The following is a 24,702-nucleotide window of genomic DNA, read 5'->3' on the forward strand; positions in this document are numbered from 1 at the left end:
TTTGTCCCAAAGAAAAGGGACAGGAGTGGAAAGCTTGCTTCGGCAAGCGCGTACGCTAAATTGGATACGATACAGAGAAGATTAGCATGGCCCCTGCGCAAGGATGACACGCAAATTCGTGAAGCGTTCCAAAGCTGTAAGGAAACAAAATAAATTTAAAATGGTTTAGAGACTATTTCTGTGTCTTGTCTCATTTTTATAACCTTTTATAAGAGTTGTAATTTCATTACTACTGTAATTTTAGTCTCACACTAAAATGTAACTAGAATAGTTGCTTCAGGACCTTGGACCTGATCATTTTCAGAGGAATTCTTTTTGGTTTTTGAAGCCTCTTTAACACTGGCCTACAACATTAAACAGTGACATTAAACAGATCACGTAGTTTTACGAGAGCAGTCAGATAAGAGTTAGGCTCACATTATAGATTTTATTCCTGCAGGGCTACTGAAGAATACGCATGTTCACTTTAAGTTCTCAGTGAAGCGTGTTATTTTATCGATATTTTTTGCTGGACAACGCTGTCAGCAAAAAATAGGTGTAATCCGAAATGAAATTAAAAGAGAAACTAGTTATGGGACTCAGTAATAACTCTACAGACAACTTTAAGCTGCTTTTTATGAAAGATCAGATGTCAATTTAGCTTTCTTTAAACACGTAAGAGGGCTTCTCTTTATGAGAAACCTGCTAGACAAATATCAAAGAGCAAAGATTCCTGTCGCTGAGTTGAAATCTATTGGTACTAGGACGCCAGGCACAGACACTGTTGTTATGGTGGTATAAAGCGCCAGTGACTTTCACCAATCACGAAGTCTTCTCGAAGTGGGTGGGACTTGTGTCACTATGGCCAATCAAAAGGCGGGCGGTTACTACTCACAGGCACAGATCACTCGTACACAAAGGAGATTTTAAACAGTGACATTAAACAGTCTTAAAAATCACGTAGTTTTACGAGAGAAGTCAGATAAGAGTTCAAGAGCTAAGAGGCTCACAATATAGATTTTATTCCACCAGAGCTACCGAAGAACGCATATGTTTACCTTATGTTGCATATTTTTGTGTGTTATTTTATTAATACTATTTGCTGGACAACGCTGCTTGAGCCCGTCTGTATCTTATAAGTGTAACACAAATTGAAGTATGAGAGTAAAATAGGCTCTACATGAGGTACGAGTTCTTCTACTTACCCATGAATAGACTTATAGAGCTTCTTTTACACACGTGAGTGAGGGCTTCTCTTTATGAGAAACCTACTAGACAAATATCTAAGAGCAAAGATTCCTGATACGACATCGAGACCTATCGGTACTAGAACACCAGGCACAGACACTGTTGTTACGGTGTGATTCTGTAGGTGCAAAATACGATGTCAGAAATAATGGAAATATTTAAAAATATTCATTTATAATATATTTAAATACATGTACAGCCAATGTATCAACTGAAACCCTTTGAAAGGTATACTTTAAAAGTATAAAAAGGGCATTTTTAGCGCAGTGCATGCCGGATATGCAAATACTTTAAAACTGGCCCGAGTGTTCACCAATCACAACGTTTTTTGAACAAGCCGTCAATGAGTGGGTGGGCGGGATTGGTGTCGTCACAGCCAATCAAATGGTTGACCGTCATGACTGAGTAACAGAAGCGAGATACTTATGATTGGAAAAAATAAGGTACCGTAGGTCTGATCATTTAGAGGATTCAGGTGAAATAAAGGCTAATACTATTCATATCAATGCTGAAATTTGATCGAAACAAGACTACTTAAATGTAATAACTGCCTCTTTCGGATGCTCCCTTTAGATGTCGCTAAAGCGTACCATCTGCATTCATCTCACCGTATTTCGACCACCCACCCTACATCACACTAACCTTGTGCATGTCCTCATTCACTACATCCATGAACTTCCTCTGTTGTTAACGAGTATCTTAAACGAGTAGATAAACAGAAAATCCCTACATGTTTTTTTGCAACTGTTTATTTATATTTTTGTTAGCTGTAGTTGTGTTACATATTGGTAAGGTGCATCGTTTCCCGATATTCCTGCACAGCCCTAAATACATATACTTAAGAAGAGCTAACATTAAAACTATTTAAGGAATAAAAACGAACACACTCTGGAAACTAACTCAGAAAAACATGAAAAAATAAATAAGAAAAAATAACATCTTTTCTTTAATTAGAAGGAGTGAAAATAACACAAGGCTGTCGATTGCTTCACTTCATATCTGTTGTCCTCACTAACGGGTTCATCCAGGGAAAAGCTACTTTTCCCGCACGGCACTTGAACGCAGCATGACATTCTCCTCTTCCTCAAAATGAGGCAGAAACGCGTTTTACGGGCGTACCAGCGTGAACCAATGGCGCTGAGGGGGAGGAGGGGTTAGACCTTCACGCTAATAAATACCCCGAGCTGCTCATTAACGTCCGCTCTCTTACCCCAGACTAGAAGGACCCCAGTGGACTTTCAGTACCGGTTCACTCTTTGGCTAACGTCCCCCCAAAATCGCAAACATGACCAGAAAATTCTTCGTTGGTGGAAACTGGAAGATGAACGGCGACAAGAAAAGCCTCGGGGAGCTCATCCAGACCATGAACGGAGGCAAGGTGGACTCAAATGTCGGTATGTGGCTTCTTCTGACACCATCACCCTTCTTGAATGGGGTTCAGTATTTTTGGCCACTTGTCTCCATATTTTCAGTTATTTTAAGCCTATCTCTGTGTATTCGTATCACAGCTGAATGATCCTCCGCGGTCAAAATGTCAGTTTCATTCAAAATATAAAAAAAATCTATGACAGCGTTGGCGCCGGAGGTTCTGTCTGTTTCAGGCCGTGTTTAATAAAGTCGGGATTAGCGTGAGGTCGTTTTAAACAGAGCTAAATCGTGACCAGCGGCTGGCAGACGTGCCGGAGCTCAGGCGAGGGAAGCTCGGATGGCTTTTTCCATTCATGTCGTGGTGGGTGTGCGTTTGCAGCGGCACGTAGACCATCAGAGCAGATCTGCCTCTGCTGTGGATGTGCGGGGTGCATTCAAGTCAGGCTGGTCGTTAATGGGGTTGCTCTTTCGTCAGCATATTGAGCCGAGTTATTCAGCAGCTTAAGCTTTAAACAGCGCAAAAGTCAAAAACAAGTAAAAAAACGGATGCACTCATTTTATTTCAGCTCTTCACTCGTGTGAGTGTGTAGTCAGTTTTTTCCCAACTTGCCCTGAATGCAGCAGAAGACATTGCCCTGTTGCTGTCTGCTTCCTGCAGATGAACCAGACAGAGGCAGCAGCTGCTGTTTCATTAAGACACTGAGCTCTGCTTATATTTCCCTTATTTAAGTGTATGACACTCTGAAGACAGCCTGTGTCTGCTGTCACAGGCCCTTTTATCTCCTCCTGTGTGTTTGTTATGCAACTGCAATGCTGTGTGCACTCACAGGCCTGAGTGCTCAGGACTGAAGTCTGCTCAGACTATCCTTGGACCTTGCTCCCTTTAATGAATCCACCCCATTTTTAGAGCTGAAGTGAAAATGAAGACGAGTTTTTTTCCCCCGTGCTTTTGCCTCTAAAGTCAGAGTTCACCTGTTTCATCCTCAGACCGACCTGTTGGATATTGGATATATTGGATAAACTCTGGATCTTCTGTTTGACCCTTTGAACTGGGGTGCATGGGTTGTCTCTGACCTCTGCTGAATGCAGCCATGGCAGGTGACCTTTTGGAGGCTGAACTCAGACCTTTACTGCAGGGAGACCTGACTGACCTTTGCCAAACTAATAATAACGGGCAGTGTTTAATATAGACTCCATAACCCCAAAGATATAGTTACAATGTGAATGTCAGTGTCTTAACTTTACTGTACTCTTCTTGACTGCTGCAGACTGTACCTCATATTGAACCAGTGCTTCCTGTGGTTTTTATTTTATTTATTTTTTTAGTTCCCAGTCATTCACTTTGAATTTTGCTCACTGGCCCATTAAGCTCTCAGATTATTGATTTTTAAAGATGGATTCAGTTCAGCCTCTTAGTTGCAGTAGTGCTGTGTGGAAAAAAAATGTGTTCTTGTGTTTGGCATGGCTCAGATTAGCTGAACTGTAGACGCGCATATATAAAAACACGTCAAACTAATCACTGAGGATGCTTTGATAGTCTAATTACCACTGTTGCTTTTTTCTGTGCCTTTTCCTCATCACAAAAGGCCCATTAATAGCCACTGCCTCTCTGAGGTACCACAAGGAGGTTTCAAACTCTGCTTGATGGATGTCAGGTGGTCATAAATATTCTAATATTGGGTTTTAAGAGTAACTGGATTAACTAACTGTAACCTAAGTGTTTTTCTTTTTCCTCCTTTAACAGAGGTGGTGTGCGGCGCTCCATCGATCTACTTGGACTTTGTCAGGTCCAAACTGGACTCCAAGTTCGGTGTGGCCGCTCAGAACTGCTACAAAGTTCCCAAGGGTGCCTTCACTGGGGAGATCAGGTATTTAATTCAGGTTATTTTTCCTAATTCCTGATTTCACACTCTCAAAATACAGTTAGGAATCTTACAAGGAGTTCTAGTGTCCCTACCTTAAAATTTAAAGCACTTTAAGCCAACTGTTGCTGTGCTTTGTTGCTATATAAATAAATTAATCCAGGGGTGATTTTAGGGGAATCCCAGAGTGTTGCCAAAGTGACCCCCCCCACCTCTTTTTCACTCTTAACTGGGTTGATTCATTTAACAGTAGAGCACGTGTCAAGGTGAGGACAATCAAATCAATCTAGAATAATGTTCTGAGAGTTACCTCCTACAAATTAACATCAAAGTTTCTTATCCACACTTCCTACAGGGTTGCTGTCAGACAATATTTTCATTAAGTCTAATATTTGTCCATTCATCAAAACTAACTTTACATCCTGCCCCTATCAGTTGTTTTATATTTAACAAGTACATGGGGGCTTCTCTTTATGAGAAACCTACGAGAGAAATAGCTAAGAGCAAAGAGTCCTGCCTGATGACACAAGCCTCTCAGCACTAGGACACCAGGCACAGACACTGTTGTAACGGTGTGCTCCTGTAGTTCCAAACATGACGTCAGAAATAAACAAAACATATAAAAATAAACTGCTTATGTGTATGAGTGTATACATATATATGTGTATATACTTATACAGTCAAAATGCCGACTAAAAGCACTTGATGGTTATACTTTGGTAAAACTGCACTTATTCAACCAATCACAATGTTTCTTTACAAGGAGCGGGTGGGGCCTAGACTGGTAAAGCCAAACAAGACAGATTGCAGTTTTTCTAATGGGCAGCAGAGGGCGACTCTTCCTGAAGTCTGAGAAAGTGATGCTTCCTTTGGGACCTCAAACATTTTCCTAATGAATTATTGGTCTTGTTCACTAATTTTAAGTCTTATCTCACTTTTGTAAATTATAGCCACATTGACATGGAATTGGATGATGAAACAGGGTGCAGTTTAGGACGGGCCTACTTTGAAATTGACAAGTGACTACAATAGGAGCGTGTGGCCTCTCCCTGATTTCAGAACCACAAAGTCCAAGATGGCTACAGCCAAAAATGCTAAAGTTGAGTCTTCTGAATGTGACATCAAGGTGGCTGTTTCCATCTCTTGTATATACAAACTGTGTCACACTCAGGCAGGGAGGGAGAAAACGTTCATTACAATGGAATTTGTGGAATTCTGATTTATGTTCACTGTGTGATAATCTCGTCTTCCAGCCCTGCGATGATCAAGGACTGCGGTGTGAACTGGGTGATCTTGGGACACTCCGAGAGGCGCCACGTCTTTGGAGAGAATGATGAGGTAACATGGATAGACTTTTTTTTTTTTTATTATTATTTCTTTTTAATGGCAGTCATTTAGATTTTTAAAAAACGTTAAATATTCATCATTGTCTCCTTTGTTGTTAGCTGATTGGTCAGAAGACTGCTCATGCTCTGGAGAACGGCCTTGGCGTGATCGCCTGCATCGGCGAGAAGCTGGATGAGAGGGAGGGAGGCATCACTGAGAAGGTCGTCTTTGCTCAGACCAAGGTCATCGCAGGTAAGCAGCTCACAGGTTTTATGCCAACATGAGTTCAAATGTTGTAACAGACATTCTTGTACATGCTTGTGCAAGCAAGAGTGTGGTGGATATCCGAACTCTTGTGAAATATAAATCTTATCACACGTCTCTTTCACAGACAATGTAAAGGACTGGAGCAAGGTCGTGCTCGCCTACGAGCCTGTGTGGGCCATTGGCACTGGGAAAACCGCCTCCCCACAGCAGGTAAATATTAGAAATCACTGAATATTTAACTTGCTGTGCTTACAGCCTGCAACACAATGTCACCTGTGTAATATCTCAGGCACAGGAAGTTCATGAGAAACTGAGGCAGTGGCTGAAGACCAACGTCTCTGAGGCCGTTGCCAACTCTGTGAGGATCATCTACGGAGGTCAGTGCTGTGCTGGGTAGCTGTTTTGCTTTGAGTCCCACATCGATCTCTTCTCAAGCGTCATTTCTTCTCCTCAGGTTCTGTCACCGGTGCTACCTGCAAAGAACTTGCCTCCCAGAAGGATGTTGATGGTTTCCTCGTAGGCGGAGCCTCCCTGAAGCCAGAGTTCATCGACATCATCAACGCTAAGGCATAAAATGCGGGCAGTTGCAATGCGACTGGATTAGAGTCCAACTCCAGACGGTCCAGTTCTTCATCCCTCGTTCTCAGCACTTAGTCCTTTTCCCCTTTTTTTTTTTTTTTTTTTTTTTTTTTCATTCAAAGCATTTGTGATGATGTCATTCCCTCAGTTTCCTTTTTTTGGGGGGGCGGGGGGTTGTATTCTGTCACAAAGAAAAGGGACAGGCTGACACACACTGTACTGCACTGATAACAGTCAAGTCCACTGAGAACAGTCTGTGCAAACTAGAAGCAACTCAGTGCTCAAGCTGTAAAGGCTGACGATTACACCTTGAGGTGGACGGGCAGTCCACACTTTAAGTAAAAGTTCATGAACTTTTTTTCTGTGTAAAACTGTGTGACAGCTCATGTCGATCAACTCTGTCTTTTTACTGGCGTCTCTTGTGTAATTATGATTGGGGTTTTTTTTGTTTTTGTTTTTTTCTGTGGCTTTTACCTCCCTCTAGTTGTGCGTGATCCATTCTCTCATTGGTTGTCCTGCCAAAAGTAAAGTGTCAGTTATGTTCATCACATTGTGTGTCACAGCTGATGGGAATAAGGGTAGGAAAGCTGTAAGGAAACATAATAAATGGTTTAGAGACTCTTCCAGTGCCTCGTCTCTTTCATCACATGCACTTGAGGCTGCTGTGTGTCCATATACACAGTGGTAATCCCAGTGGTATTCTCAAAATGGAGAGGGAGTATCATGTTACAGGAGTGAGGTCCTGTTAGCACAATGCCATGCAGAGAAGAAGTGCAGTGCTATTTTTTTTTTTTTAATCCCAGCGCTGAGCTAAAACAGACATGGCAGTGAAAGGTTTATGAATCGGGGAAATTAAAGCCAGTTACAGGTTTGTGTAGAGAAATTATTGTTTTTAGACTGTTTACAATTAATAAAAGCAAAAGCACATGGACCACTTCAGTCATGACAACTTGTTTACTGTAAGAAGGCTTCAATAAAACCACTAATCGCTCTCAGGAGGCCTTCATGAGGTCATTTTTGGTCCCAGTTTTTATGCTACTCTAAAATACTCAACACTTATACTCTGTGCAAGACTCGATACATATGTGGCCAGGGCAGATCTCCCCTGAGACATACAGAAGTCCTGTTGTAAATGGTCAGTTAGGTCTATAAATTTCTGAACATTTTATTTTTATATATATATTTATATATATATATATATCTCTAGCGTAGTGGTTAGACTACACGCCTTTGGAACAGAGGATCGCAAGTTCGATTCCTGCCTGGGGCGTCTGTATCCAGTAAGGGTCCTAAGGCTAGACCCCCTATGCTAAGCAAGCCTACCGCAGACATGAGCGAGACAGATAAATATGAAGGCATGCCGGCTCGGACGTCGCCCGGATCAACAAGGTCCGCGTCAGGTGTTGAGGAACCAGGGCACCCTGACGAAAAGTGGGCTACTGGAACAAGAAGGCATCGGTGGGCAAGAGACGAAAACAGGGCGTTGTTGGAATGCTACTACGCAAGTAACCCCGGCGGAAGGGGCTACATGAATAGGATGAGGGACCTATGGATTCTTCGATACCCAAAACAATTAGTAGCTCAGTGTTCCAACATTCGAAAGAAGGGACTGCTCTCACAGCTAGAGATTGACGAGGTACAACACAAATGCTACGGCAAGGAGGAGTCAGGACGCCAGGTCAGGGGGGCGATATCATCACCCCCACCCGAGATTGGGTACATAGCGATAGGAGAGTGCGATAGGAGAAGGATCGTTGAGTGCGAGAGGAACTGACCTGAAAAATAGGATCATGGCCAAGCTTGAAACCTGGATCCCCCGTAGCCGGTTACCAAGATTACGTGAAGTACCCTCAGAAGGTCTGCTAGATGATGTTAATGCAGCACTACGGGCAATACCTACAACCACGATTACCGACACTAACAAGCTGATCTACAATACGGCAGCAGTGATCAGTGAGATGCTTGGCTACAAGTTGAACAGCCACAAGGGGCAGTACCCTCCATGGAGAAGGAGGCTAGAGGGCAAGATCAAAGTAGCACAGAGGGAGGTTAGCCAACTAACGGAGTTGCAGAAAGGTGCGACAAATAAGGTGCCTAAGAAATACAGCAAGCTGTCCATACCTGAGGCCTTGGAAACTGCCAAGCAAAGACTCACAGCCTTGGCCAGCCGCTTGAGGAGGTACACCAGAGAGATAGAAGGCAGGAGAATAAACCAGCTGTTCTCCACAGAACCAGCAAAGGTGTACTCTCAGTGGCAAGGGAACAATAAGAGAACAGCACCACCAAGGCTGGAGACGGAGCAATACTGGAAGAGCATATGGGAGAAGGATGCAACCCATAACGGCAATGCTCAGTGGCTAGAGGATCTGAGGGCAGACCACAGCGACCTCCCTGAACAGGGTCCAGTAACCATCACAGTGGCAGATATCCAAGAAAGGGTCTCCAGTATGAAGAGTTGGACAGCACCAGGGCCCGACATGGTTCACGCCTACTGGCTGAAGAAGCTGACTGCACTCCACAAGCGTCTGGCAGCACAAATGAACCAGCTGCTAGTTAACGAAGGCCGGACGGTCCTGATCCCCAAGGACCCCAAGAAGGGACCGGTCCCCTCCAACTACCGACCAATAACCTGCCTCAGTACTACATGGAAGCTCCTGTCAGGCATCATATCGGCTAAGATGAACAGGCACATGGGTCAATACATGAGCGGGACACAGAAAGGAATTGGCAAGAATACCAGAGGCGCATAACACCAGCTACTGGTAGACAGAACAGTCAGCCGAGACTGCAAGACCAGACTGACCAACCTGTGCACTGCCTGGATTGATTACAAGAAGGCATATGACTCAATGCCCCACAGCTGGATACTGGAATGCCTAGAATTGTACAAGATCAATGGGACCCTAAGAGCCTTCATCAGGAACTCAATGGGGATGTGGCGTACAACGCTAGAGGCCAACTCCAAGCCCATAGCACAAGTCACCATCAAGTGCGGGATCTACCAAGGAGATGCTCTGTCCCCACTGCTGTTCTGCATAGGCCTGAACCCCCTCAGTGAGATCATTAACAAGACTGGCTACGGATACCGACTACGGAACGGAGCAGTTGTCAGCCACCTCCTGTACATGGATGACATCAAGCTGTATGCCAAGAGTGAACGAGACATCGATTCACTGATCCACACTACCAGGCTATACAGCAATGACATTGGAATGTCGTTCGGACTGGAGAAGTGTAGTCGGATGGTAACAAAGAGAGGGAAGGTAGTCAGAACTGAGGGGATTGAACTACCAGAAGGCAACATTGCAGACATAGAGGACAGTTACAAGTACTTGGGGATCCCGCAGGCGAATGGGAACCATGAAGAGGCCACTAGAAAAGCTGCAACCACCTGACCTGCAGAGGGTCAGGCAAGTCCTGAGGAGTCAGCTGAATGGTAAGAACAAGATCTGGGCCATCAACACGTACGCCCTGCCCGTGATCAGGTACCCTGCTGGGGTAATAGGCTGGCCAAAGGAGGAAATCTCCCAATTCTTTGAATCTTTGGGCTGAAGGAAGGACAATACTCGGTGTATCAATGCTCAATCAACAATCATTTATTTCCATACAATTCAACAGTAAGAGCATTACAACGTCCGGACGGGAGAGATGCTACCAGAGGGTCAGGCACATGTCTCAAAATGGTGACGGGTTGCTCAGCTTTTTATAGTCTCTAGTGGCCCCCAGCTAGTCGTAAAAGCCAAAACATCACATTTTTTCTCTGTTACAGCGCCTAAGTTATGACCTCGGCAGTTGTTTCTCTGCTTTCTGTAAGGTGGGGGTGTGGAATGTGGTCTATCTATCTCCCCTGTCTTTAGACACAGAGTCTCCTGCTTACAACCTTCTCTTCATGATTCAACAATTAAGCATGTCAAGAAAACAGTGTAACACATTCCCAGCAGATCAAGGATACAGAGTGATGCACATTTATCTAATGAACTAATATGTGAATATGTTCTGTTAACTCAAAAGTATAATGAGAACTAAACTACATACAGCTCACACACTCTATATTAAAGGGTATAATGTGATCTACAGCAGTATTCTAATTCAACTACTTTGATTACATATATAAGGTAACATATAATAACAGAATAATCTAATAATTCCCCCTTTTGATCTCTGAAAGAGATCACTTACAACATGCACTCCAGGGTCGCAAGGTCCAAGTTTTCTTGATCCTGAGGCCCTCTGTCCCCCTTTAACGGGTGGACCATATGTGGGATGACCTCTGTGTTCACGCAGTTCAGATGCAAGCAAAGTTAGATTTACAACCATAACAGCAGTTACAGATGACACTCCCATCACTCCCCAATTCTCCCACAGCTTTATTTTGGTGCTCCAGTTTTCCACTCCCATTTTAATGCCCCCTTATACCTTTCAAATGTACTTAGACTAGAACCTCTGTCTAAGGAGCTTTTAACCTTTATTTTTATTGCTGCAGCTACCAGTGTCTTCCAGTTGGGTGATTCTCAGCTTCTTTCTTCGACCTCCGGGGTTAGACCACCCTTTAGTCATTGCACAGTTCTGGGGATTATTCTGCCCCGATTTCAAACAAAGATCTGTGTATTTTGGGGTCACCGGCGTGTCCCCCTTTTTGCCAAGAGCCTCTTGAACCTCGTTGGTCTGGTGTTCCTGGTTTTCGCCAACCCCTTCATGGTTATTGCTGTGTTTGTGGGATCCATCTTCTCCAGGAGCCCAAACGTCATGACACTTGACCCCAGTTGCTGTCTCGGCAGTCCCTACATCTGTCCCTGCTGTGAAGGGTCCTCACATCTCCGGGTCCCCGTCTGGTGTCTGTTCCTTTCTCTGCAAGAGACAGAAAACCAAAACACCTCTCTCCCTAGCCTTGATAATCTAATATTGTTATCCATTGTTCTTCTAATGATTCAAATTTGGTTTAAAATATTATGTTCAGGACTTATTCTAATCATAATCTATGTGTGTGTAAAAGAAATCAAAAATTAGTGAACCCTTTCTAAGTCTAACACATTATAAGCTTAAGTTTTAACATAGCTAATTTATTAAACACAAAAATAAACTCATAGAAATTTTCATATCACCATTGTTTGATGTTCAAACTCAACTTCCACTTCCCCCTTTTTTGACACACTCCCATGTGTCAATTCACCGGAGCTAGACACTTAAAAGAGAAGGTTGGTGACATCATATCTCAGAAAGTATCAGAAATTCTTCTCTCGAGTACCGTTGCTCCAGCCTTGTCATCCCTGAGGATCTTCGATCCCGAAAATGTCCCTTCTCCTCATGTAATAAAGTCTGTCATCCTTCCATGCCCTGGTAACTGGTCCATCCAGAGCTGTAACATTTTGAAATGTACATACAACAAGCCAAACCACACCTTGGTCACACCAACCCTCTTCCGCCCCGAAGATGTCCAATGCCATCCTAGTATGGACTGTCAAAAGTGGCTTTAACGCTGACTATCCTGACAATCCATTTTATAACGTTTCCTGGTCAGATTTGCCAATCTCTGCACCAGGGTTTTAAACTTTTCGCCATTTCCATTAGTTGTTATTTTTATTTAGTTTCGACTCCAGATTTTCAATTTTTACCAGTTGTAATTAGTTTTTACCAATTCTTTGCTAGTTTAGTGTAGTTTTTATTTTCTGAAAATCCTTAGTTTCAATTTAGTTTTATTCGTGTTTTGCAAAAATTAAGTGTAACAAAATCCCAGTTCCATCATATCAGTCATGCTCTTCTGGTTATCCTTGGGTGTTGAGACTAATAACTATTAACTCTTGCCGCACCGAGTGGTCCTAATTTTGGTTCAAGTGAATTGATAACCTTTTGAAGGCGATTGTTTCACACCTTTATTTAGATGTCCCAGTCCTGTTATCTCGGGATACATCACGCTGCCTTATCTGGGGTTAGCTGTTTTCTGGGGATGCGGGTTGAGTGGGTGAGCTCTTCAAGGAGGGGGAGTGTGCTCCCCCTGATGAGGTCTTCTAGGTAAGCTAGGTTAGCCTTCTTGTGTGGGCTTTTCAAGTGCACTTTAAGGTTAGTGGGACTTTTAGTTTTATAAATGTCCCTCATGACCCCCTGATGACCCAGTATTTCATTTTTGCACACTGTAGTACACATTTTAGTTTTTGCTTGTAGCTCGCATACTCTACTTGCCACTCCTCTAAGTCCTGATGTTTCTTAGAGAGGGCAACAGTACCTTTAAAATTATATCACATGTGTGGGGGTGTGGCCTTGCCAATTGTTTTGCCCACCTTTTCAAAATGGCTGGCGTGCCCACAAGCACATTTCATGGAAAAAGAAAGGTAAGCTTGATATTTACATTTAAAATGTTTTGTTAAACTCAGATTTTTATTTTATTCTTTTTGCAAGTACCCCTCCTCGGTGGCGAGAAACTGTTGGTGTGGTCAAGTGGGTGCTCTAGAAACAAACGCTCAGGACAGAACAGTTATCAGTCATGTACTTCCTACAAATTTTGCATATGTTTTATTTCATATTGATCCTCTGAGTGTAATGGTACATTTTAATTTGAATTTATCCAAACTAAACACAATATTTTCTTTATTTACTTTGCTCTTGTTCTTTTTCAGTACCACATCCTATCAAATGTCCCTGTCAATTATATTCTACATTTAATAACTTACTATTTCAAGTGAGAACCTAAATCACGTGGACCAATGTTTATTATTGCATATCTCTATTCTGAATGTGGCCAGTCATTCATAGGTATTGTTCAATTTTGGCGATTTTCCTCTATAAAATTTAATTGACTTTTTACAGTGGCCTGCTATGGTTAATAATAACATATTCCAGTCATGAGTGGTATCAAAAGTCTTCTCCACTGTAGCATTTGGCATTCCCAATAATATAACATGATACCTTACTCAAAACACAGCTAATATAGCACAGTTTTCTTAATGCAAACATCGGTAACTCAAAATCAGCAACCACAGTGTTAAGTCTGCAGTTCATACTTATGTGAAGCTAGAGTCTCCTCCTCCAGTCTCTCATATCCTCCTGCTCCTGAAAAAACAAAACAAAACAAAGCGAAGCATCCACCCTTCTCTTGTCGGCTGGGTGAATTGTTTATGAATTGTTTATTGGCATTTACTAATCCTAAAGTTGGTGCAGTCATTGTCTCAGTATCAAGTCAGTCAAAACTTTTAGTCGTCAGTCCATCACAGTCCATTCACATGCATACCTCCATACACATTCATACCAGATGTTGCTGATAATGGAGTCTCCCGCGCAACCTATTCGAGCCTCCATCACCAGCAAGATGACGTCATCATTTTAAAGGAAAACAATTCCTTGTTGTTTTTTGGGCCGGATTGACTCGGTGCAATCCTTTTAGATCAGTGTTCCCTATAAGTGAATTTCTCCCAAGCCAATTACAATCATGGAGAAGCACACTTTGCAACTGTTTACAGTAATAATATTTTATAGCGCTTTAAATTTCAATTTTTCAGGCCTTGTTTAAAGAGCTGATTGTTAAATCATGAACTCACAAAATATCAACATATCACCACCGGTGGATCACACCTCTCAGATGTTTTTTCTCCAGTGCACTGTAACAAAAACGAAAACAGACATAACCAACAAAATACTACTAAAATAACACAAACTAGGGCCCGTTGCAGACATGTCCAAGCATAAAACTATCCCTCTCTCGCTTACGAGAAAGAACACAAGCCAAAGCTCACTGATAAAATCAAGCTAGCGCTAAACAAAACCAAACAATCAACCAGAAATTCACAGGAACATTTTGCTTCCTGCCGGGACAATATTGTGTGGGAATGAGAACCTCAGGTGCCGTAACACCTTTTGTTCCTCCTTGAATTAAAACTCAATCACAGAAAATGCCGTACTCCGACCTAAAACTTACACTATTAATTCATCATTTTCACTCTGTGCCACTGTTCCTCATCAGGGCTGTGTGAAGCACAGCAAAGAATTCAGTCAAGGCCTTGAGCCATAAACAGACATCACGCACAGACATTGTTTTCATAACCAAACTTTTTTAGACCTTATTCCTAAAATCTACATAAATGCCCTCTGGGTGACATATAACACATTCTAAGTATTTAATGGTAATCAATGGCTCCTCATAAAAATTATGCATTGGGATGTTTGTGTGCAGCATTTTGCATATCAGCATAAGCAAAGCATTCTTCATTGCATCAGCGTGTGTGTGTGTGTGCGTGTGGATCACTCTTCATTGCACAAGCGTGTGCATGTGTATGTGTGTGCATCACTTCTCAGTGAATCAGCATTCCCGTGTGTGTGTGTGTGTGTATGTGTGTGTGTGTATGTATGTGTGTTCATCACTTTCCTGTTCTGGTGTTCTGGGTAAACCACGGCCTGAAGCGTGCCCTGGGGTCCTGCCCCCCTCCTTTTCAGTTTGTTTGCGACCATTGCTGCTGCTGCTGCTCAAAATTCAGTCCGTCCTGGTTCTGACCCCAATTGGGGCAGTCCTTTCTCCAGTGTCGATGTTCACCGCAGGTGAAACCTGCATCTTCTTCTGTGTTTTTGTCCATTCTGAGGTGCCTTCTGTCCTCAGTTACTCCTCTTGTCTCGGTCACGCCCTTTTTCGCCACCCGATCATCCGTGTTGGTCCATCACTGTCCTGCACAGTGTGAATGCAAAGTTATCAAGGTCAGCATTCTTTCGCTCGGCCTTACTTTTCATTCGGGCTTGGCGGGCGTCTCGTCACAGCTCTGTCAGCTGACGCAGTCTGGGAATTTTCCCCCGTGTAGTGAAACGGGCCTTAGGTTTAGTGCTCTCCGTCTCGGCTGCATGAGATCACATTCCTGCAGGTCTGTTGACATTCTCAGGTCGTTGTTGTGGGTCCAGCTGTTGCAGCATTTGGTCAGTGTCACGTATGGGGGAGAGCAGGAGTCCAGTCAGCCTCGGCTTTCAGGGCCGGCAAAGCAGCCTGTAATTAAATATGTATAGAAAAAACAAAAACAAAACAAAACAAAAACAAACAAAAAACAAAAACAAACGAACAGGAAAATGTTGTTGTGTTGGCTGTGTTATTCAGAGGGGAGACAATGGGGCCAGGCCCTGTGTCAGCCTTCTCTCCCCCTTTTTTTTGTTTTTTGTCTCCCGATATAATCAACTCCTAACCCACCAAGTTGACAGGACAACACCGGTATATGTTAAAATTCTTAAGATCATGTTTAAAAGCCCAAAAAAGGAACTTTCTTTCATTCAGTAATCACTTTTATTAATCAATCAACAGAAAACATGTCACAATTTGAATCTTTTAACCACTAAATTTGTTGTGTCTTGCCTGGTTGGTTAGACCAGTGTTCCTTTTTTTTTTTTTAGTTAAATTGTTGTCCTGCAACCCAGAGGGTTTCTTTGTCAGTAATGTATAGACTTCATCATTTAAGTATGTTAATTTTTCTTTAACCTTGCTGGAAAATCTTCACGTGTTCATGAGTGTAAGCTGTTTCTTCATTGCGTGTATGTGCATTTGTATAAAAGCAGGTTAATTTTATCTTTTCTCAAACTAGGCGTTACCTTAAAAGGAGCCTTTCTCTCAGATTTCTCTGCTTGTGTGTTTTTGTTTCACCTTTTTGTTGTGATGCTCCGGACGCCTTCCCAACCTCCACAAGTCCGTTGGCCCCAATTTTATGTGTTAAAACTTCTCTTAATTTCTCCTCTAATTCTCTCCTCGCTGCTGTCTTTTTCACAGCTGCTGATTCGTGCTGGGTGTGGTTCCCATTACCTATAATTTTGCTTCGACCGCTGTGCTTGTGGGGGCAGTTGGTCCAGGTCCGCAGCTTCCTGTATTAACACACTAAGAGATTTATTTAATTTCATTTTCATCACATGTTAAGCAGATAAGCAGGCAACCCGCCTACCTTGACAGCGTAAACTGTACGCCAGTCTCCCAACACATTCCTCTCTGTACTCCTCCATAATTCTCCACTGCACACCTCTTACTATCTCTCCTTTTTATTTTTATTACACCACAGAGTAATACACCCAATTATGCCCGTCTATCTCTATGTGGCTCCAAATTCCCTCTTTATTTTAATTTCACACTCGTCAGGGGACAGGCACACAACAATTTCAACCACTGAAACGAGGAATTCAACCTTTTTATATTTCTTTACTAATCTAGACTCAACCTTTGTTCGCAAAATGTGTCTTGTTCTAGTCCGGAATAAATGTGAACCCGTGATTACACGGCCGTTCCAGTGTTATTTCCGTAGCTATGCGGGGGCCCTCACCTCCCCAAGTCACCACCTCGGCACCCGGACGCCGCCGGTCCTGGCCGCGCGTCCACGAACAGGAGGGTCGCCACTCCTAGGGCAAAATTATTTCCACAGGTACACTAGGCATCAACCTTTGATCCTAAAATGTGTCTTTGCTCTAATGTCCTCCTAATCAAACACATCAACCGTCACTGTCACTGTGTTCACACTTCACACACAGAAACACACTCAGCGCGCGCCTCACACATAGCCAGAGCGCGCCTTACACACACAGCGCGTTACACCATCAGTGAGACACACAGAGAGCGTTCCTCATCAGTGGAAGATTACACAGAAACTTCTGAGCTCAACTGTTAGATCTTCTTAAAGCACACTGCACCATAGACCAAAATACCCCTTTGTCTGCGCTTATGACCGCCACAACGGGGCAAAGTCGCATCATAAAAGTGATGCTTGCATCCCCGAAGTTATACCTGACATCATAAACCAGGTTTTGCTCTATGTACTTAAAATTTTACTTTGTATTATGACCGCAGCCCTTAAAACTCGACTGACGCCACAAACCACCGTCAAAACCTCTATCCAATGTACTAAAACTAGCACCAACCACTACTGCACTTCACGGCCGCACCACCGGAACACGCCGTATCATAAACCAAACCTACGGACGTGTTTCGCTCTCGCGTTGCCAGCGTTCAACTGCACCGTGAAGCCAGCATCTGCTTTTCCTTAAATCAACTTCTATTTCATAGCCGGCAAAAGCCAGGATGTCACTGACACCATAAACAAAATAAACAAACCTCGACTTCAATGTACTGGACTAATGGCCGCGTCTTCAGAATAAATTCTAATGTATTATTGCTACAGAAGCCAGTATTAGACAAAATTAAATGTGGAAGGTAAAGTGGCTGCAACTAGCTCAACGTAGTATCTTATTAGTTTCTCGGTAGAAGCAGTTTATTTAACACACTGGAATTCAGCCTCAACTTATGTTGTTAGTATCTTGCGCCAAAAACCAGACACCGACAAATTTACTGTGAAAATACGTGTAACTCAGTGAACAGATTAATTTGGAAAGCCCAATATGCACATTTGGTATTTATAATACAACAGGCTGTGCTTACCTTTTTATTTTTGGACCGGTCCTCTGTTCACCTCGCCTCACGATCTCACCAAAGGTCAAATCTGCACCTCCTCAGCACACCAAAGATCCGGGTCACACGGCACCAAGTTGTTGAAATCTCCCAATTCTTTGAATCTTTGGGCTGAAGGAAGGACAATACTCGGTGTATAAATGCTCAATCAACAATCATTTATTTCCATACAATTCAACAGTAAGAGCATTACAACGTCCGGACGGGAGAGATGCTACCAGAGGGTCAGGCACATGTCTCAAAATGGTGACGGGTTGCTCAGCTTTTTATAGTCTCTAGTGGCCCCCAGCTAGTCGTAAAAGCCAAAACATCACATTTTTTCTCTGTTACAGCGCCTAAGTTATGACCTCGGCAGTTGTTTCTCTGCTTTCTGTAAGGTGGGGGTGTGGAATGTGGTCTATCTATCTCCCCTGTCTTTAGACACAGAGTCTCCTGCTTACAACCTTCTCTTCATGATTCAACAATTAAGCATGTCAAGAAAACAGTGTAACACATTCCCAGCAGATCAAGGATACAGAGTGATGCACATTTATCTAATGAACTAATATGTGAATATGTTCTGTTAACTCAAAAGTATAATGAGAACTAAACTACATACAGCTCACACACTCTATATTAAAGGGTATAATGTGATCTACAGCAGTATTCTAATTCAACTACTTTGATTACATATATAAGGTAACATATAATAACAGAATAATCTAATAGAAGGTAGTCAGAACTGAGGGGATTGAACTACCAGAAGGCAACATTGCAGACATAGAGGACAGTTACAAGTACTTGGGGATCCCGCAGGCGAATGGGAACCATGAAGAGGCCACTAGAAAAGCTGCAACCACCAAGTACCTGCAGAGGGTCAGGCAAGTCCTGAGGAGTCAGCTGAATGGTAAGAACAAGATCTGGGCCATCAACACGTACGCCCTGCCCGTGATCAGGTACCCTGCTGGGGTAATAGGCTGGCCAAAGGAGGAGATAGAAGCCACTGACATAAAGACAAGAAAGCTCCTTACCATGCATGGAGGGTTTCACCCCAAGTCCAGCACCCTGAGGCTGTACGCTAAGCGGAAGGAAGGGGGCCGGGGACTGGTGAGTGTCAGCACCACAGTCCAGGATGAGACAACGAACATCCAAGAATACATTGGGAAGATGGCCCCAACTGACCGAGTGCTCAGTGAATACCTCAGGCAGCAAAAACCCAAGAAAGAGGAGGGAGACGAGGAACCATCATGGAAGGACAGGCCCCTGCACGGTATGTACCACCGGCAGATAGAGGAGGTGGCTGATATCCAGAAATCCTACCAGTGGCTGGACAAAGCTGGACTGAAAGACAGCACAGAGGCACTAATCATGGCAGCACAAGAACAAGCTCTGAGTACAAGATCCATAGAGGCTGGGGTCTATCACACCAGGCAAGACCCCAGGTGCAGGCTGTGTAAAGATGCCCCAGAGACAATCCAGAACATAACAGCAGGGTGCAAGATGCTAGCAGGCAAGGCATACATGGAACGCCATAACCAAGTGGCCGGCATAGTGTACAGGAACATCTGTGCCGAGTATAACCTGGAAGTCCCGAGGTCAAAATGGGAGATGCCCCCAAGGGTGGTGGAGAATGACCGAGCTAAGATCCTGTGGGACTTCCAGATACAGACGGACAAAATGGTGGTGGCTAACCAACCGGACATAGTGGTGGTAGACAAACAGAAGAAGACGGCCGTAGTGATCGATGTAGCGGTTCCGAATGACAGCAATATCAGGAAGAAGGAACACGAGAAGCTGGAGAAATACCAAGGGCTCAGAGAAGAGCTCGAGAGGATGTGGAGGGTGAAGGTAACGGTGGTCCCCGTGGTAATCGGAGCACTAGGTGCGGTGACTCCCAAGCTAGGCGAGTGGCTCCAGCAGATCCCGGGAATAACATCGGAGATCTCTGTCCAGAAGAGCGCAGTCCTGGGAACAGCTAAGATACTGCGCAGGACCCTCAAGCTCCCAGGCCTCTGGTAGAGGACCCGAGCTTGAAGGATAAACCGCCCGCAGGGGCGTGCTGGGTGTTTTTTTTTATATATATATACATACAAAGTACTTCTGTCTCTGATTATAAAAGGGTGGTGTACAATCAACATGTGATTGCTTTCAACACAATCATAGGTCCCTTATCCTATTCAGTAAGAACAAGTTCTGGGCTATCAAAACCTACGCCCTCCCCATGATCAGGTACCCTGCTGGGATAATAAGTTGGCCAAAGGAGGAGATGGAAGCCACTGACATCGAGACCAGGAAGACCACCTTACCATGCATGGAGGGTTTCACCCCAAGTCCAGCATTCTGAGGCTGTATGCTAAGCAGAAGGAAGGTGGCTGGGGGAGTGTCAGTACCACAGTCCAGGATGAGACAAAAAACATCCATGAATACATCAGGAAGACAGCCCCAACTGACCATGTGCTCAGTGAATGCCTCAGGCAGCAGAAACCCAAAAAATAGGAGGAACCATCATGGAAGGATAAGTAAGCTCCTGCACGGTATGTACCACCGGCAGATAGAGGAAGTGGCTGACATCCAGGTCCTACCAGTGGTTGGACAAAGTAGATGTGTGATTGTCAACAATCAAGAGATGCCCTCATGAAAGGAAATGCAAAAGGTTTACAAGAAGGTGAAAAACACTTGTTACACTCAAGAACAAGAAGGTCAGATTTGACTTTAAAAGAGCCTGCACAAGCCTGAAAAATGCATAGATGAAACCAGCTTTTGGCAGAACGATGTGAAGAAAAAAGTATGGATAAAGCAAAGAAATGGGTCATCAAGCATACCGAAAGGAATGGCTGCCATTGATGATTTCTTAGGGCGAGAGGCAGGGTACACCCTGGACAGGCCACTAGTCTGTCGCAGGGCTAACACATAGACTATTCACACCTATGGGCAATTTAGTGTATCCAGTTAACCAAACCCCACTAACTGCATGTCTTTGGACTGTGGGAGGAAGCTGGAGTACCTGCAGAGAACCTACACAGACACGGGCACAACATACAGAAAGACCCTGGCCTGATGGTGCAATTGAAGTCAGGACATTCTTGCTGTGAGGCAACAGTGCTAACCACTGTGCCACCATGCTGCCCTTATAATAACTATAATTTCCACAATTTCTCCTTTAATCCTGGGACTCCTTTCCCTCCTGCCTCCTCTCTTTGTTGTGGTTGCTGTTTTGTTGACATGTATGTACCCAAGCTCTTTACACTTCTTCCCTCACAAGCTTTTCCCAGAGTTGGGGCAATGAGTTCAGGGGTTTGTTGACATATGGGTCCTTATATGGAGGCAATGATTGTTATTTCCTAACTGAAAACTTCAAAAACTGAGTTGAAAAAGTTGCTGGAATGAACAGGAGAAATCAACTGAACAGGCTTACAGCTGATATCCTGCTGTGAGCAATATCGGGGCCAGGCCTGAACAGGAAGGGCTTTGAAGCTGGGATGATGAAGTGAATGTATGTGAGAGTGTGTGTGTGTTTTGTCAGCAGACAAGAATAAACAGCCAAGAAAAAACCCCATACAGGATCATATACAATATTTTAAATAGAACTTGTCTGAAAAAATGAAGTAGGCTAAAAATACATAAATCTAAAAAGCTACACGGCATACCCTGATATAACAGCTGAGAAACAAACTCACTGATATCTGTCAGTCTCTAAAGGGTTATAAAACCTTTTATAAGACTTATCTACAAATTAAGAAAACCTGGAACAGCAGTGAAGCTTCCCAGGAGTGATCAATCTATCAAAATTACTCCAAGAGTACATCAATGACTCATCCAGGAGGTCACAAAAGAACCCAGAACATCTAAAGAACTGCAGGCTTCACTTGCCTCAGTCAGAGGATCAGAGTTCATGATTTAACAACAAGAAAGAGGCTGGGCAAAAATGGCGCACATGGGAGAGTGCTAACCAAAAAGATCACACATTTGCCAAAAAAACATCTTGATGATCTCCAAGACTTTTGGGAAACTGTTCTGTGGACTGATGAGACAAAAGCTGAGCTTTGTAGAGGGTTTGAGTCCTGTTACATCTGACATAAAATTAAAACAGCATTTCATAAAAAGAACATCACACCGACACTCAAACATGATGGTTTTAGTGGGGCTGCTTTGCTGCTTCGGGACCTGGATGATTTGCTGTAATTGAGGGAACCGTGAATTCTGCTCTCTACCAGAATATCAGGCTTTCTTTTCTGTGCTGAAGTTCAAGCACACTGGTGTTCTGAAGAAGGACATATTTTTTATTAGCATTGATATTAAAAAATGTAAGTGTCACAAATATTCAAAAAAGAGGAAAATTCTTTTTAACAGCACTGTTTATAATATTTAAATAGAACAGAAATCATAGTAAAGAATATTTTTTTATTTTATCATCAAGGCGTAACGTTTATTCTTGTCCTCCACGCCAGAAGGTGGCGCTGTTTTCTCGTGTTGCACATTTCTCACCTCACTAGTTTCATGTCCGTGTTTACAATCCAAGCGTGACGTTCACGGACCCGCACAAATACGTGTTCAGGAGCCACCGAGAGCTGGCAGCCTCCCGTCTAAATGTCCAGGATGCATTCACTGAAAGCTTTTCTGAGCGAGAGGCTGATGGTGGCCGCGGAGGAGATATTTGGAGCGGTTGAAAAGACAATAGCCGAATACAAAGAGGAGCTCTGTCGTTCAAAAGATCTGGAAATCAGCCGTCTCAGATTGGAGCTGAAGCTTCTCAAGGCAGGTAGGTTTGAATTAAACCCGCTTTATAGCCAAACCCGTGCAGCTTTTCCTTATAATGTCTGTATATTGAGTTAAAAATGAATAACTCCGGCGTCTTTTGTCTTTTGCTCAGAGCCTCCATCAGACAAATGTCTTGCAGCCCAGCTGCTGCAGCAAACCTATCACCGCCACCGTCCTTCTCCTCCTCCTCCTCTTCAGTCAGACCCTGCAGTGGATGCTTCTGAGCCTGAGGCCGAGCCTGAGCAGTGCGAGGAAGAGGAGGAGGATGGAGGCAGCAGCCTGGGGCAGATGGATGAGGAGCATCCAGAGACTTCAGAGGTCAAAAAGGAGGAGCAGCAGAAGAGCCACAGGGACTTCTGGATGGGTCACGATGCTGACCAGCTCGAAGCCCTCGAGTCAGACATCAAAGACTTCATCTCCTCTCCTTCCAGTCTGAAAGCCAGTCTGCAGGACCAAGCCTTACATTTCCACCATTACCACCATCACCACCACCTCCACGGCAACGAGGAGGGCAAAGACAAACCCTACAGCTGCTCCGTCTGTGAAAAACGCTTCAGTAACTGCTCCCACCTGGCAGCTCACATCAGGACTCACACGGGAGAGAGGCCGTACAGGTGTGAAATATGCAGCAAGACCTTCATCACGACGAGCGCTCTGAACAGACACCAGACGATCCACACCGAGGGGAAACGCTTTGTGTGTAACTGCTGTGGCAAATCCTTCAAATGGATGGAGTCTCTCGGCAGACACGTTAGAAGTGTGCACAAGAGGGAGAATGTGGTTCAGGATCCATGAATGTGTAAAATTATAATCACGTAGTATTTACCTCTAAAGAAAAACACACGATGAGCTCGAACAGGGAATGTAAAGTGTGAAATGTTAGTTGTGGATTATGTTGGCAAATGTGCATGGATTTCATTATGCCTTGTGTGCATAAACTGTAGCAGCAGTAGATGATGTGAAAATAAACTTTTATAAACTGCTTATAACCTTAGATCGATCCTTTCAGAATAAAATATTGATTAAAAACCTGTTTTGTTTTTATGTCTTGTGTTCTCTGCTTTCCACGGTCAGTTCACGTGAAGGTCTGGCTCAAAACAGGACTTTGGGGGACAATTAGTCCACATGTGTGTTACCTTAACTAAAATAATTTTTACTTTAAAATGCTTAAAATATTTTTACCACAGTTCTTCTGAAACTCCTAAAGGGGAAATGCCCAAAACCTGTTTTCTATATGGGAAAAATCCTGACATATTCTTCCTTTTAGCTGAATGGGATGTATGAGTCTTTTTGCTGCAGGAATATAAAAAGCAGAAGGAAAAAAGTTACACTTCACTCCACTAGGTGGAGCTTTTCCTTCATAGTTTCCCATCAATCTTAAGTATTTGGCAGGGTTCATATCGCCTCCTGTCCAATATACTCCATGTGGATTTATTTTCTGTGAGCTGGTGAACTCGCATATTAAAAATATGAAGGTAGTCTAGTCACCACATAATATAGGCCTCTGCACCATAAATGCATGCACAAGAAGCAGTGCTGAGGAAACTCTTCTGATTTTTAAACTACAAATACCAAAAGTATTTGTTGTAAAGAATGAGCCATAATTATACATTATTGAATTCATGTATTCACTGAGTTATTTTAGGGACCAAGAGGGATTATCTATGAGCCCATTATGGTTTAAACAGGGATGTTTATGGTTTCTTTAATGTTTCTCTTTGTGTTTATCATCAATAACAGATATTTTACGTGATTTAATGTATTTCATTTATATGTTTGAATCATTTTGATGCAAAAACAAGTTAATCCCACTCATCTCCATCATCACTTTGGGATTCAGTGTTTCCACAGCAGTAAATCTTGCTACTCCAGACGTGTTAGCCATCGTTCACTGTAACATCAACATAGTTGTAGTTTCTCTGAATATTGCAC

The 24,702-nt window shown here is 43.3% G+C and overlaps 2 protein-coding genes and 4 non-coding genes across 6 annotated transcripts; 3 read left to right on the top strand and 3 right to left on the bottom strand.

The window, feature by feature from the left end:
• The first annotated feature begins 32 nt into the window (after positions 1 to 32).
• LOC147319085 (U6 spliceosomal RNA) lies at positions 33 to 138 on the top strand. The gene has a single exon (XR_015131634.1). It is a non-coding gene; the product is annotated as a U6 spliceosomal RNA (small nuclear RNA).
• Positions 139 to 658: 520 nt separating this feature from the next.
• Positions 659 to 714, bottom strand: LOC147319086 (U7 small nuclear RNA). The gene has a single exon (XR_015131626.1). It is a non-coding gene; the product is annotated as a U7 small nuclear RNA (small nuclear RNA).
• A 510-nt stretch (positions 715 to 1,224) lies between these two features.
• On the bottom strand, positions 1,225 to 1,280 carry LOC147319087 (U7 small nuclear RNA). Its single transcript, XR_015131627.1, has one exon. It is a non-coding gene; the product is annotated as a U7 small nuclear RNA (small nuclear RNA).
• Positions 1,281 to 2,389: 1,109 nt separating this feature from the next.
• Positions 2,390 to 7,250, top strand: LOC147319088 (triosephosphate isomerase B). Its single transcript, XM_086311416.1, has 7 exons — positions 2,390 to 2,621; positions 4,340 to 4,463; positions 5,711 to 5,795; positions 5,903 to 6,035; positions 6,175 to 6,260; positions 6,340 to 6,427; positions 6,505 to 7,250. The coding sequence occupies exons 1-7, from the start codon at positions 2,513 to 2,515 to the stop codon at positions 6,621 to 6,623; spliced, it is 744 nt and encodes a 247-aa protein (XP_086167542.1). The 5' UTR covers positions 2,390 to 2,512; the 3' UTR covers positions 6,624 to 7,250.
• Positions 4,917 to 4,972, bottom strand: LOC147319089 (U7 small nuclear RNA). The gene has a single exon (XR_015131628.1). It is a non-coding gene; the product is annotated as a U7 small nuclear RNA (small nuclear RNA).
• Positions 7,251 to 22,517: 15,267 nt separating the features above from the next.
• Positions 22,518 to 23,785, top strand: LOC147319090 (uncharacterized). The gene is made up of 2 exons (XM_086309975.1): positions 22,518 to 22,771; positions 22,883 to 23,785. The coding sequence occupies exons 1-2, from the start codon at positions 22,600 to 22,602 to the stop codon at positions 23,563 to 23,565; spliced, it is 855 nt and encodes a 284-aa protein (XP_086166101.1). The 5' UTR covers positions 22,518 to 22,599; the 3' UTR covers positions 23,566 to 23,785.
• Positions 23,786 to 24,702: the final 917 nt, after the last annotated feature.

Source organism: Aulonocara sp. 'chitande type north' Nkhata Bay, linkage group LG11 (assembly GCF_057382095.1).
Source record: "Aulonocara sp. 'chitande type north' Nkhata Bay isolate Kocher_YH1m ecotype deep benthic linkage group LG11, A_spYH_male_GT1.1, whole genome shotgun sequence".
NCBI lineage: Eukaryota > Metazoa > Chordata > Actinopteri > Cichliformes > Cichlidae > Aulonocara > Aulonocara sp. 'chitande type north' Nkhata Bay.